Source organism: Ranitomeya imitator, chromosome 2 (assembly GCF_032444005.1).
Source record: "Ranitomeya imitator isolate aRanImi1 chromosome 2, aRanImi1.pri, whole genome shotgun sequence".
NCBI classification, from domain to species: Eukaryota; Metazoa; Chordata; class Amphibia; order Anura; family Dendrobatidae; genus Ranitomeya; species Ranitomeya imitator.
The window spans coordinates 214,243,185-214,258,573 of record NC_091283.1 but is presented as its reverse complement, the minus strand read 5'-3'; the positions used below and the strand labels follow the sequence as shown (position 1 = coordinate 214,258,573).

Below are 15,389 nucleotides of genomic sequence, written 5' to 3'. Positions count from 1 at the left end.
GTAGGTCATGATATTGAAACAGAAGACGCAGAGAAAAGGTTCACTGTTAAGGGTTGTTCAAAAGTGGACACAACTACAATGATGGTCGTCTAAGATAATGTATAGCTGGAGGTAATCACTGCCAGGCACAAGGGTCCTCAATTAGGGAAGGAAACCAAAGGAATAAGGGTTATTTATTGTTACCCCAAGCAGGAGACTTTGATGGTGGTGCAGATGACCATCTGTTGAAGGAGAGGTTTACTTAAAAATCCTTTCTTGGTATGGTGTCAAATGTATTACGTGTTTTGAGGATCATAGTCCTACTTGTTAAGATATAGGCATGTATCCAGCTATAACACACTGGATTACTTAAAGGGGTATTCCCGCCTCCAAGATCCTATCCCAATATGTAGTAGGTGTAATAGAAATTGGAATACATCCAATTAAAAATGTAGTATAGTTCTTCTGATTAGCTGTTTCTTGCCCCATGTGCAGGGTATTACAGTAGCTTAGGTATCAACGGTTACAACCACTAATACCTTACTATCCAATTGTCAGTATATGAGTGGTCTAACACATTGATACCTAAGCTACTGCAGTGCCCTGCACATTGGGTATGTGGCTTAGCTAATCAGAAGAACTATACTACTTTTCTAATTGGTGGCGTGTGTTATTATTATTACACCTACTACACATTGTGATGGGATCTTGGAGATGGGAATACCCCTTTATGTATTTGCATAAAGGCCACCAGTCCCACCCACAATAAAGTCAGAATATATACAAAGGGTAAAGAAGGCTAAAAATAATAGAGGAATCTGATGTAATAAAGATAAATAATATAGCAAAATATATAATAAAGTAGCTCAAATTATCCTACAATGGACAATTTGTAGCAGTTTTTTTATTAACCATTTTTAAAAAATATATATATAATTGATGTCTAGAAAGTAATGTCCCTGCACCCATTCAGGATGACTCTAATTTCCAGTAATTGAATAATCAATTTTGTGGTTAGCTAGGCAAAGATGTTGGTATCAAAATGATTTAAGGGCCTCTTAGAGGAGAACATTGAATTAAATGCATGAAATAGAGTAAAATGATGCCGTACGTTTTAATTGCGTCCTGTGCATTAATTGACAACTGTGCCGCCGTGTATAAGGGACGAAACCAAGCCTTTTTGCATAAAAATAAAACATCACTGATTTTCTCTGATCCGACAGGCGAGGAGGCGCTGACGATGTACATGGACAAAAGCCGCTTGGACCGACATGCGGGAAATGGAAACCAGAGCGTGGAGTCTTTACATCATTTGGCGTCATCTTACTTCGTAGACAGGGATGGAACTATGAGGAAACTTCATGAGATCCAAATATCAACAGGAGCCATTAAGGTACTGACAGCTTCAGGTGCTGATGTCCCGCAATCAAATATTATAACCCAAACATAATCAGGGGCCCTCCACCAATCATAACAATGAAGGTCCTCCATTTGGGTGAGAAATCAGAAGCTCGGCAGGAGAAAAATGGACTTAAATTATAAGGATAGGGAGACATTTACTTACAGGAGATCTGTCACCAGGCTTTTGCTGTTCTATATGAGAGCATCATGATTGTAGGAAAAGAATCCCTGATTCCAGAAATATAACATTTACTGAGCTGCTTGCTACACTTTTGATAAAAATGGAGCTGAAGAACTATTTGTAGAGTTGAAGCATCTGTCACTCCAGCTCTGTTCCCGGCCAAGCACCTTCTCCTCCTACTTGACTGAAGGCTCCATTTCCTGAAGTCACACAGCATAAAGGCTGTCAGTGAAGGAGAAGGAGGTGGCTTTGGGTGGGGAGTAGAGCTGGAGTGACAGAGGCGTCAGATCTACCATAGCCCTTTAGCCTCATTTGCATATAAATTTGAGAACTGATTTCTCAGTAACGGAGGAAGGGACCGGCCATGTAAAGGTATTGCCGGACTCGTCTTTGAAAGAACTAAATGCGCATATAAATAGTTTTGGGGGTGAAATCCTTCTTTTACAGATTGTCATTAATCTGTCAGACAGAACAGGAGTGAGAATATAATCAATGGTTTTCTCATTATAATATACCAAAATTATGGAAGTCGTCATCTTCTTCAGCTATAGCTGGGTATCTGAAATATGTAGGGTAAGCTATCTCTTCTAATGACCAGTGTTGCCCTCAGTCTGTTAGTTTGTATTGATGCATTTTCCTTGCTCTATTGTTGGTGTCCTCCTGACTTTTCACCATTTATTTGGTTTGTTCAGATTTGTCTTTTTTTATTAGTTTTTCTTTATAAATCAGACATAATTCTAATAATATTCTATAAATAATGTGTAACTTACATTAAATAGTGACTTACTGACATTGCCACTGTCATTTTTAAAGGACCGGTTCCAGAGCGTGGGGTACATTTATCTCCTCTGTCTAATTCTTACACAGTGCAAACTTAGATGGGAAAGTCTTTAAATGCATCGGATGTGTCGCAGTGAATTCTTTGCTGTTTGATAAATCGTACTTTTAGATCATCTGGTCTAAGATGACACCATCTATTGGTTGGTTTACATCTTTTGGTGGACTATCTTGCATGTTTGGCCAGGCCCCTTTTAATAAAAAGCCCACACTTTTTTTCAGAGTTGCCTCCCTGTTTTACAGGGCAGAGAATGTGTCTAAAACGCCATCATTATGGAGGAGGTCAAGTTACACAATGTTCTCAGTGCACATTTAGGATAATGGAACCAGGTGCACTACTATACAAAGATCATCAAGGGAAGTGCAAGAGCCAGTAGTAAAAACAAATAATGAAGCCAAAAAGAAGAAAAGCACTACTGTAAGGCATGCACACTACACCAAAATAATAAAATATAATAATTGTATTGACCCACAATTACAGAAACAGAAGACATAAAACCCCCCATTATAGTTGAGGTGCCTATGGATAAGCAAGTAGGATAAAGTCCAGCACAATTTGTATGTATTTCTTTGGTTAAACAAGAGGCATCTTGTTAATATATTTAATATAGCCAATGTGTTTTAAGGATATTTAATAAAGTAATATAATTTTAAATGAACACATTGTTTACAAGTGGTTATTTTTGTATGCTCCTGGCAATACTATTTGTCTTGGTCATACTGTTTGATGTGTAACGGAGAATCAGGGTTGTATTCTGGTGAGGCAGCCTGATAAACGTGTACCACATCCAAGGAAGTCAGCAGTCAAGCAAATTATCCACTTCCCAACTGAGTCATTCGCTGATATTGGAAGACGGAATAGCCATCCATGACAATTTCGAGGTTCTATAATTGGAAAGAGTAGTTAAACATTTTTATGAGCTCTAGGCACGGCCACAAAAATTGAGTAAAATTATTTTTTAGGCACATTACTCGTACAGACATGGCTGCAGAGTACACAGAAGCTTTTGGGCACAGTACCCCCATAGAAGCTAATAACCAATTTCACCCACAGAGCATTAGGCACAGTACCACAACAGCTCCAAAATATCTGTGTCAGATATACTTTCCAAATGCCACCAGTGAAAAGTTTGTAGTATGATCTTGGATCGAGCTAGCGTTCTACAGTGAGGCTTGCTACCGGCAGTTCAGTTAACAATTTCACCCACAGAGCATGTTTCCACATTTCCCCCACAGAAGCTGATAAATTTCACACCCAGACACTGGCCCACAGTACCCCCACAGGCAGCATTGCAGAGTACACACAGCAGCTTAAAGGCACATTACTGCCATAGATATGGGTTAAATAATACACACAGAGGTTTTTGGCACAGTAATTCCACAAATATGAGTTAAACAGTATATACAGTAGCTTAAAGGACAATACTCCCACAGGCATGGGGTGCAGAGTACACACAGCAGTTTAAATAACAGTACTCTTAAAGATGGGGTGCAGAGCACACATAGTGGCTTAAAGTGCAGTACTCCCACAGATATGGGTGCACAGAAGACACAGTGGCTTAAAGGACAGTGTTCTCTTAGGCAGGAGGTGCATTTTACACACAGCTGCTTAAAGGACAGTACTCCCACAGGCAGTGAGGTGCAAAGTACACACAGCGGCTTAAAGGACAGTGCTCCCACAGGTGGGGGGTGCAAAGAACACACAGCAGGTTAAAGGACAGTAATCCCACAAATATGGGTTGCAGAATACACACCAGGCGTTTAACACAGTACTAGCACAGATATGGGTTGCAGAGTACACACAGCATTTTTTTTGAAGAGTGCACAGTCACTATCTGTCCCTCTATCCAACTACATCGTATTCCCACACTTATAAGAGCATAATGGCAGTGACACTTGTGATCTGGCCCTTATACAGGCCATTATACAGGCCGAGTCATATGCTGTGCCGGCCAATCACAACCATGCCAATACTTGGCTGTGACGGCTCCGAAAGAACCTACAGTCTAAAATCTTGTTGATTGGCTGTACTGCAGCCTTTCAACATGCTTTATTAGACTGGCAAACCCACACAGGAAGCCGGACATACAGTAAAAAAAAGACAGTGTTTTTGGGTTTATTACCGGACGCAAGGTACGAACCCCGAACTTTCCAGTTTGGGTTCACCCATCCCTACTAATTGCCTAATACTTAAAAATGTAAAAAGAAAGTTCTCTCGTCTCTAATCCTATATTTTTCCAACCATTTTGAATCTTTGTAGGTCACTGAGACTCGTACAGGACCACTCGGATGTAGCAGCTATGACAATCTCGATTCAGTCAGTTCTGTGTTGTTACAAAGCACAGAAAGCAAACTCCATCTTCAGGGTGAGTATACAGCTGTGTGCTTCAGAATGCATATATTATATTATCTATTGTACTGTTCATTATTTTGGAGATAATCTACATTTTCAATAATTTTAAAGACTATTTTTTCTTTCAATTTAGTAATGATCATTCTTTACTTAGTCATGAATCTTTGCAGTGTACACATTACTCTTTTTGCATCCTTTTATCTCAAACATTATGCTGAGAGGGCTGTTTCACCTGCCTTGTTCATGTACTTAGAGCAGCTGTTTTGAACTTCGGGTCTGGGAAATATCTATAGTCCTCTGTTCCCCTCCTCCATGCTCAGACAACATTTTCACAAACACTTTCCCTGTCTGAGCATGAGGAGCAGAGAAGTCACTCACACAGTAGTACTGGTATTTACTAGATCTGTAGATCAAAACAGCTTCTCTAAGTGCATGAACAAGGCAGGTGAAACAGCCCTTTCAGCACTGAGTTTGAGAGAAAACTAAAACTGATCAATAAATATCTCAAAAAGTTTAGTTATGCTTTAAACATATTTTCAGTAGTGTAGGTGTGGTTGTCTTTTTTGTGTAAGTTGGGTCTCTGAGCACAGAATGTCGATAGATTCATGCTGCCTGAACCATGGGCAGTAAGAATAGAACCTGACTGCATGATAGTTGCCGGATATGTATTTCTCTAAAATGCTGTAGCTTTTCTGAGAAAACATAGTTTGACAAACCTGAATAACTGGTAATGGATTATAGGGAGAGACCTACCTAGTCCTGTGCAACCTCCTGACAATTTATGCCCTCCCCACTTGGTTGATGACAGATCTCTCCCTTATGTGTACATAGTGACTAACCCACCATTAACTGGAGTGGTGCGGGAAAGAGCCGTGGGCTGCACCAGACTAGTCTTGTCACCCCCTATTGTAGCCAGCCGGCCTTTGAAGCTATGTGCCTGATACATCAAGATTGGTGTTGTTTACACCGGTTTTGATGAGCAAATTTGCTGGAGTCAGACGCTCTTGATTCATAACAAATAGAAAATAGAAAATTAGGTATCTGAACCCCAAAAAATTAAAAAAAAAATGAAGAAAAAATTAGATTTTATGCATACAAACATATGTATCAGTAAGGTAATTCTGCTGACATTTTGTAGGCCTTATTTTTGTTCCTATAAACTTTATAAAAGTTGCTGTATGACAACTTTAGTTTGGTCATAAATCGGCATAGAAAAAAAGTGCACAAGAACAATGGAAAGGATCACGGTCCCTGCCGTCGGTCACAACAAGATCACTCATGAAATTCATTATTACTTTTTCTGCAGCCAGTTATGTACTATGATAAACAAAGGCTGCAGAAGCGAAATGGTTGAAATCTTTTTAAAGAAACCCCATTGAAAAAATGATTTTAGCCAAAAATGCATGTTTTTAATGAAAATCCAAAATAACACAATTTTCCCTGAAAGTGTCCAAATCCATAATTCAATAGAGGCGACAATTAAAATACGGTTTTAGAGATCCTATTCCACAGTGTTTCTTTTTTTAATTGACTGTGTCGTCAAGATTTCAATGTCATCTAGATAAACATTTTCCAAGTTATACAATCTGAACAGTGTATAGTTGATTGTATAATGTCGATTGGAATTAACATAATGTTTTGTACGCAAGTAAAGTGTTTATAATTCAATCCAAACATCTTTAAGTGTAACATTCATGGCTACCCTTACAGATGTAATTCTAATGAGGACGCTAACACAAGCATTATTCTATCTGCATCTCTAGGATTTTACATAATAAATGTGAGCTCTTAACTTGTACCAGGATTGAAAACATCTCAAATCTATTATTAAATGTAACCTTGGAAGAAACGGCTTAATGAAACTATAGGAATAATATATGGTATTTCTGGATCTGTGATGCTTCAACTTACTTATCAGTAGTTGGAAGAAGAATGTCATTGTTGAGTTGTTGGTCGCAAGTATTGAAAGTGTACAGTGTAAGCCAAAAGTTTGGACAAGTTTGGTTTTCCTTGTTCTTAGTGGGATATGGACATTGTAGAATCAATCTAATGGCATTAAGACCACAAAGGAACACATGAAAAATCCTCAAAATTCTCCCCTCTTTCTCTGATGACAGCTTTATACCCCCTTTGCATTCTCCCAAGTATCTTCACCAAGTAGTCACCTGGAATGGCTTCCAACGAACAGGAATGTTTTGTAAAGAGTTAATTCCTGAAATAGTTGGCTTTCAGAAAGTGTTTGCGACCTTGAGGTACGTTTTGCAAAGAGAGAGTTGGCACACACTTGTACAACCATTCACAAGAAAGAAATGTTCAGCTTACTGGATGAAAACAGCTTTGAACTCTTAAGATGTGCCCGGACACTGAATCCCAGTTGGAAGGATAATAGAACATGTGAAAAAAGGATAATCTTGTCCAGCATTCAATCTCCAAATTTTTCAAGTAAAAAAGAGCTTTATTGATCCATTAAAAAGATACAAAAACCACACACAAGTTTAAAAACAAAAGCCCTACACATTTCCAACCTAGAATTATGCCATGACTAAGAACCGTACATATTTCTACATTCGAAAAGCATAGGATTTTTAACAGGATGTCCTGGATGTTAATGGATCAATAAAGCTGTTTTCTTGCTTTATAAATTTGGAAATTGAGTGTTGGACAAGATTACTGTTTTTCACAAAAATTGGCACACAGTTCCACATAGCATTGAGCCCTATTTCACAACTCTTCTAAGCTGGAATATGGCACAAACCACTCATTTAACTGAAACGAAGTGAAGAGCCTTTATTATTTCAAGACATGAAGGTCAGACAATCTGGAAAATTGTTACATCCTTGATGCAGTCCTTATATGCAGTCATGGTCACTTTGACCATCACTTGTGTCGCAACAAGACAATGACCCAAAACACGTCTTCAGGCTATCCTGTTTTCAGCAGCTGCCAAGGCAAACAGGATCATGGGGTGCATTAAAAGAGGTCTGGATACACATGATGAGAGCATTATACTGCCTCTGTACAAATCCCTAGTTAGACCGCACATGGAGTACTGTGTCCAGTTTTGGGCACCGGTGCTCAGGAAGGATATAATGGAACTAGAGAGAGTACAAAGGAGGGCAACAAAATTAATAAAGGGGATGGGAGAACTACAATACCCAGATAGATTAGCGAAATTAGGATTATTTAGTCTAGAAAAAAGACGACTGAGGGGCGATCTAATAACCATGTATAAGTATATAAGGGGACAATACAAATATCTCGCTGAGGATCTGTTTATACCAAGGAAGGTGACGGGCACAAGGGGGCATTCTTTGCGTCTGGAGGAGAGAAGGTTTTTCCACCAACATAGAAGAGGATTCTTTACTGTTAGGGCAGTGAGAATCTGGAATTGCTTGCCTGAGGAGGTGGTGATGGCGAACTCAGTCGAGGGGTTCAAGAGAGGCCTGGATGTCTTCCTGGAGCAGAACAATATTGTATCATACAATTAGGTTCTGTAGAAGGACGTAGATCTGGGGATTTATTATGATGGAATATAGGCTGAACTGGATGGACAAATGTCTTTTTTCGGCCTTACTAACTATGTTACTATGTTACTATGTTACTATGCTATGTAAATGCTATGTAATAATAATCTTTATTTTTTATATAGCGCTATCATATTCTGCAGCGCTTTAGAGTTTGCACACATTATTAATGCTGTCCCCGTTGGAGCTCACAATCTATGTTCCCTATCAGTATGTCTTTGGAATGTGGGAGAACCCGGAGGAAACCCTCACAAGCATGGGGAGAACATATAAACTCCTTGCAGATGTTGCCCTTGGTGGCTGGTATGAAGCCGAGGGACGGAGTTGTGTGTTAGATCTCCACAATCACGTTAACCCATTTAAGATGGTTTAGGATGAGCTCGCCTGCAGAGTGAAGGCAAACCAGCCAACAAATGTTCAGAACTTCTAAGAACACCTTGAAAACTGTTGGGAAGCAATTCCAGGTGACTACTTGATGAAGGTGCTTAAGAGAATGCAAAGGAGCAGCGAAGCAGTCATCAGAGTCAAATGGAGGCACTTTAAGTAATCTAAGGATTAACACATATTCTGGCTTGTTTCATGCTTGTTTATTTACTCCTTATTTCCTGCTGCCTTCATTGTTGCCTTCAGTCTGAATTTAGAATGTGCACATTACTATGAGGACAAGGAAAACTATTCCATAAGTGTCTAAACTTTTTTTTTTTACACAACAGTACAAAAATAAAGATTATTATTTAAAAATATAACTATATATACTAGTACTACCAATAATAATATTAATAAAGGGAATTCATATATTCACAATTTCTAACAGTCAGGGACCCCCATTAAAGTGGTATTCCATTGATAAGATGTTATCACCTATCCACAGGATAGTTAAAAGCTTTAACAATAGTGGGAGTCTGACTGTTTAGACCCCCATCAGTCACTAGAAAAGGTGACTTATATCTAACATTCCTAAAAAGCTTATAAAAATAATGGGATTACTAGAATAAATACTTATCTCATGAGAGATAAATATCAGAAAAAAATTATATCTTTATATTTGTATAACAAAACAATAAAATAAAGCTAGACACTATAAAGTATATCCATATTTAGAAAAACATACTGTAACAGATGGCACAGGGGAAGGAGTGTGTTTACTTCACTCACCTCTGGGAAGGGGAGAGAAGGACCCAGCAGGGATCGGCTCTCTGGCACCACCACTTGCCCCAGGCCAGTCAGGGAACTGCACCGAGGGCTTCCCTTACAGTTATGAAGCACTCCCAGTGAGGGGGATTACATCACCAGTCCAGGCTGAGGATATATAGATAAACCTCCTGGCCGTCACTGTCAGGGCTCCTCACTAACACAGTACGGTATGCTGCCACCAGTTCCTCGTTGGATATAAGCCCTGTCTGACAGCAGGCTTATATTGGGTCAGAAATCAACCAACTGAGTGTGCAGACGTGGGGATTCGTGAATCTAGATAAAAGAGCAGCCCAAGATTAATTTTATATCTACTCGCCGAACGGCGCACTAGAAAGATACAGGTATATATTTACAAAAGCAAATATACAGGTATACAGTCAAGAGTGTGTAGTACAAGGGTAGGGTATAGATAGGTTGCAATTACCGTATTTTTCAGACTATAAGACGCACCAGACCATAGGAAGCACCCCAAATTTGGGGTGAAAATTGCAGAACTCGACTTCAGGAAAATGGCCGCCGCGACCTCAGTCTTCGCACACCCGGCCTCCCGCGGTCATTTTCCTGAAGCCCCAGGAAGCAGAGAACTCAATCTGCGCACGCGCGACCTCAGGAAGATGGCCGCCACCACCGAGAAAGCCGTGATTCACCCGACTCTGCTGCTCGCCTTGGATACCGGGCCGCGGCATCACCTCACCTGTGGAAGGAACTCTGCATTCGAACTATAAGATGCACTCCCCATTTTCCTCACAATTTTTTTGGGGAAAAAGTGCAACTTATAGTCCAAAAAATACGGTACTGTGTTATGTATCATGTGAACACAGGGAGGTGTTGCTGGATCACAGGTCCAAATCTTTGTTACGTGATTCTCTGGCCATGTCAGCTAATGGGCCTCCTGCCAGTAGAAAACCTTACTCCAAAATGAGAAGCTGCATATTATCCCCTAGGCTGCCCCCTCCCACATGCTGTGCCCACCCCTGGGCTTGTGCAGCTTCTCTCCTCCCATATCTGAGAGTATGGTTTTCTGTCCAGAAGCATGGACGCTCATGACTTTCCTCTCGAGGGACCAGATGGAACGACAGCAGCGCCACTGGGTTTTTCTGGACTTTATCTGTGCAGAGGGAGACCAAATATGGCTACCGTATTTAATTCCTGGCAGCTATGCTTTATAACTCAATAATACAGGGTTCTAGAGGTGGCTGTAGAGGATGGGCTTGTGGAGAAAGGAATGCAGATTCCGATTATGTGCTTGGCTAGGCTCAGAGATATTGCATTTTTTTTATTATAGGTCATTTTCTAGTTTCAATATCTCAGAGCCTTGTGCTGGTCTGTGACCTGTAGTGCTACAAGGTCTTCTTGAGTCAAACAAAGGACTCCAGTTGGCTGCACAAGAGCACAAGAGTTCACACCCCTGAAATGATTAGAAAACTTGGTGCTGGGAGACACTGGGTCTACGGTCTGTTGGCTCACTGGAGAGAGCTTCAAGGGCCTGTTTGCTTGGGACAATTAAAGAAAAACATTGATCTGCTCTGACCAAGGAAGTGACATCACTGGATAATGAGGTCCCATTGTATAATGTGTAATTGACTTGCCTTTTGCTTGGGGGAATGCCAAGAGTGGGGGCTGAGTTTGGAGTGAGTATCTTTGGGCCATTGCATCTGACAGGGAATTCCATCAGATATCAAAATGATATCAATTAGATATCATTTTCCCATATCTCACACCTCCCCCTTTAGAGGGCGCTATGGGGCATCACATTCCTGTGTTCCCCTGAGCACACTCCCGCAATCTCTCCTTGCCGGGATAGCCCATCAGCATTGCCATGGTCATGGCTAGTTTTGTGGCGAATGGAGAAGTGGTACTGTTGGGGCACCCGAAAAGAGGTCTCGCAGGCGACAGACCAGTCTCCCACAAGAGGCAGCTTTTTCTGGACAAAAAATCTGGGAGGCCGAGAAGTTGTGACTCTTGAAGAACCAACATATGAATATTTTTTTAACTGGCTCTTCTGTGGCATTAATGTTAATGATTTGCTTCAATTTTTGCATGGCCATGTTCTGAAATATAAGAAAGTTCCATACTTATCCCACAATTTAAAAAAAAAGTAAATTGAGTGGCATTGAGCATGTGTAACCATGCATTCATCTAAAGATGACCTATCATAATTTCAAAAGTGGTCAATATTTGCTCTTATGTTATTCTTCAGTCCCTAAGTGTTACATTTTCTTCTTTATTTAAAATCTGCCACACAGTTCCAGAGATATAGACATTTTTGTTTAATACAAAATTTGATGGTCTTTACCACAGGGCCATGGGTCACAGGATTCTCAGGGGTATGACTCACAGGATTCTCAGGGCCATGGATCACGAGATTCTCAGGGGCATGGATCACGGGATTCTCAGGGGCATGGCTCACGAGATTCTTTGCGGCTTGGCTCACAGGATTCTCAGGGGCATGGCTCACAGGATTCTCAAGGGCATGACTCACAGGATTCTCAGAGGCATGGCTTAAGGGATTCCCTGGGGCATGACTCATGGGATTCTGAGGGGCATGGCTCACAGGATTCTCCGGGGCATGGGTCACAGGATTCTCAGAGGTATGGCTCACAGGATTCTCAGAGGCATGGCTCACGGGATTCTCAGGCGTATGACTCACAGGATTCTCAGGGGTATGGATCACGGGATTCTCAGGGGCATGGCTCACGGGAATTTCAGGGGCATGGCTCACGGGATTCTCAGGGGCATGACCCATGGAGTTCTCAGGGGCATGGCTCACGGGATTCCCAGGGGCATGGCTCACGGGATTCTTGGGGCATGACTCACAGGTATCTTGGGGGCATGGCTCACAGGATTCTTGGGGGCATGGCTCACATGATTCTCCGTGGCATGGCTCACAGGATAATTATGCAGAGCAGCCTAAAACATCCGTCCCTGAGAATCCTGTGAGCCACACCCATACAAATTAGCTGCAAACAGAAATGATCTTGCCTCTGGAGCCATATGGCCTATTTTAAAATAGAAAAGAATGGAATAATCAAGGGAACAATGTGAATAAAATAAAAGCAAAAGCTGGACACTTTTGACCTGGTGACAGCTCCTCTTTAAATGTGCGATGCAGGACCACTGGAGAGTCTTAGTGATTGGATTCAGAATGATGGTCTAAATTCTGCAAAATACAGATATATTTTTTAGAGACGAAAACTTGAAAACTTCTAAAGAGAATATCAATTAGATTCGCTTTTATGAATACCATTGAGTGTGAGTGGCCAACATTTTCGAAAACAGCCTAAAATTGAATGGCGACCTTGTGTAGAATAGACAAGCAATACACATACCTGTTATTCACACTCAGACATAATTGGAAGAAAAACGAAGAAAGAAATATCAGCTAAATGGATATTAGATTATGAATCATTCATTGTAACCATGGGAATCTATAGTGCTATTGTTGGGACGGACATGAAGCTTTGAGTTTTACATTGACACACATTTTTATAAAAATTTATTGAAATAAGTAAACATAGCTGCCATGACAGGTGTTTAATTGCATTTATACCGTAAGGCACTTCTGTCCACAGTTTTTTCTCGACCATAGATATGCATTCTACGTTCATTTTAGTCGGGTCAGGTTAATAAGTTGCTGCCAATCACCTCCAACAACACCTTACCTAAAGTGTGAACAAACGTTGGGCATGTTAAAATCCAACATGTTTGATCCTTTTTTGACTGACTGATGCTATCCCATGACGGCACCATGATGAGTTAGCATGCTAAATTTATTCCATTTAGGTCCAAGATCAAGTTACATACTTCTTCTCGTTACCCGGGTTTTGGCTCCTTCTTTTGTTGCACCGCTGTACTTTGTACAAAAATGGTCACCTATGTACTGAAAAGCTTATAATTGTTCATGGTGGATGCAAATGATAGAATCCTCACTAATCGCTTGTATGGGGGACTTACCGTAAGTCTGCCATACACATGAGATGACTGTCAGCCAAACAAAGCTTTGGCTGATCGTTCGGCCTGTAGCCATCTCAGCTAACTCTCCCATACACAGGAGCGCTTGTTTGGTTGAATAATCTTGTATTCTCTATGAGACAGCCACCACCAGACATGTCTTAGAGAGCAAAAAGATGGGCAGGTTGAAATCAGGCATACCAGATCGAAATCTGCCCCAATAACAAATTGTCCGAAGCCCCCATACACATTAGTAGATGAACCCGTCAATGTCATCAGAGGCTTTAAATTATCACTTTCTGTGCTTTGTCCCCCGGCAAAAGTCCGTATGCAGAAAAAGTTGAATAGAGCGATAAAAGCCCTTATGACCCCATTCAAAGTCTATGACACTGAGTGAGATAATGGATATATCATAATTTTGTAATTTGTACAATGGTTTGAAAATGTCCTTTTTTGGGGGATTACCAGATCATTCTTACTAGATCAATAATAGGTGAGACAGAACACCCACATTCATGTTACATAGTCCCCAGGTCTCACTAAAAATGACGTGATTTATTGATATATCTAATGTGCCTCTTTTCGGAACTTGCTGATATTATGCACAAATGGTGACTTTGATACGTAACATGGTGATCTGATAAGATAAGCCGACCCTCCAGCTGTCAGCCTACGCCATATGTCTGCATAACCATGTAGTCGGGTCCTGGGAAAATCTTTAAAGCAAACAACTATTGAGCATTTGAAAATGTCATAGATTTTAACTCATGTTAGTCCTTAAATTCTACATGAGGTTCTAAAAAAATAACAAACCTCATAGATTTATCCTAAGGCCACATTCACACTTTCAGTATTTGGTCAGTATTTTACATCAGTATTTGTAGCCAAAACCAGGAGTGGGTGATAAATACAGAAGTGGTGACGTGTTTCTATTATACTTTTCCTCTGATTGTTCCTCTCCTGATTTTGTCTTACAAATACTGATGGAAAATACTGACCAAATACTGACCGTGTGAACATGGCCTTATAGGCTGCCTTCATGTACTTCACTCTCTTTAGCACTTTTATTTGATACACGGCCGGTCTTGCTATTTTTTCCACCTACAAAGAATGAAGGAGTTTGTAATTTTTATTGTAGGTACACTTCACCTGTGAGAGACAGAATCTAAAAATAAAATAAAAAAACAGAAAATCACATTGTATGATTTTTACATAATTAAATTGCATTTTATTGCACAAAATAAGTATATGATCACTGACCAACCAATAAGAATTCAGGCTCTCACAGACCTGTTAGATTTTCTTTAAGACGCCTGCTACTCTGCATTCATTACCTGGATTAATTGCACCTGATTGACTTTGTTACCTTTATAAAAGACACCTGTCCAGGCATTCAATCACACTCCAACCACCTCTCCACCATGGCCAAGACCAAGGAGTAGTCTAAGGACACCAGGGACAAAACTGTAGACCGGAGCAACTTTAGGTTGGGCTACAGGACAATGGTCAGTCAGTTGGTGAGAAGGCAACAAATGTTGACTCAATTATTAGGAAATGGAAGAAACACAAGATGACTGTCAATCTTCCTCGGTCTAGAGCTCCAAGCCTCGTGGGGTAATTATGATTCTCAGAAAGGTCAGGAACCAGCCCAGAACTACATGGGAGGATCTGGTCAATGATCTAAAGAGAGCTGAGACCACAGTATCAAACATTACTGCTAGTAACACACTAAGTTGTCATGGATTAAAATCCTGCAGGGCACGCAAGGTCCCCCTGCTCATTCCAGCAGATGTCCAGGCCCATGACCATCTGGATGATCCAAAGGAGGCATGGGAGAAGGTCATGTAGTCAGATGAGACCAAAATAGAACTTTTTTATCAACTCCACTCACCGTGCTTGGTTGAAGAAGAAGGATGAGTACAACTCCAAGAACACCGTCCCAGCCATATAGCATGGTGGGGGAAATATC

General features: G+C 40.7%; 1 protein-coding gene across 2 annotated transcripts in view; it reads left to right on the top strand.

The window, feature by feature from the left end:
* Nucleotides 1-15,389, top strand: part of BRINP1 (BMP/retinoic acid inducible neural specific 1) — a 374,091-nt gene that overhangs the window by 275,498 nt on the left and 83,204 nt on the right. For both annotated transcript variants that reach the window (XR_011318054.1, XM_069748560.1), the window contains exons 4-5: nucleotides 1,203-1,372; nucleotides 4,659-4,764. Coding sequence is in view for 1 of the 2 variants with exons in the window: in XM_069748560.1 (XP_069604661.1) it covers nucleotides 1,203-1,372; nucleotides 4,659-4,764 (276 nt within the window). In the remaining variant the exon portion in view is untranslated. The remainder of the gene's footprint in view (nucleotides 1-1,202; nucleotides 1,373-4,658; nucleotides 4,765-15,389) is intronic.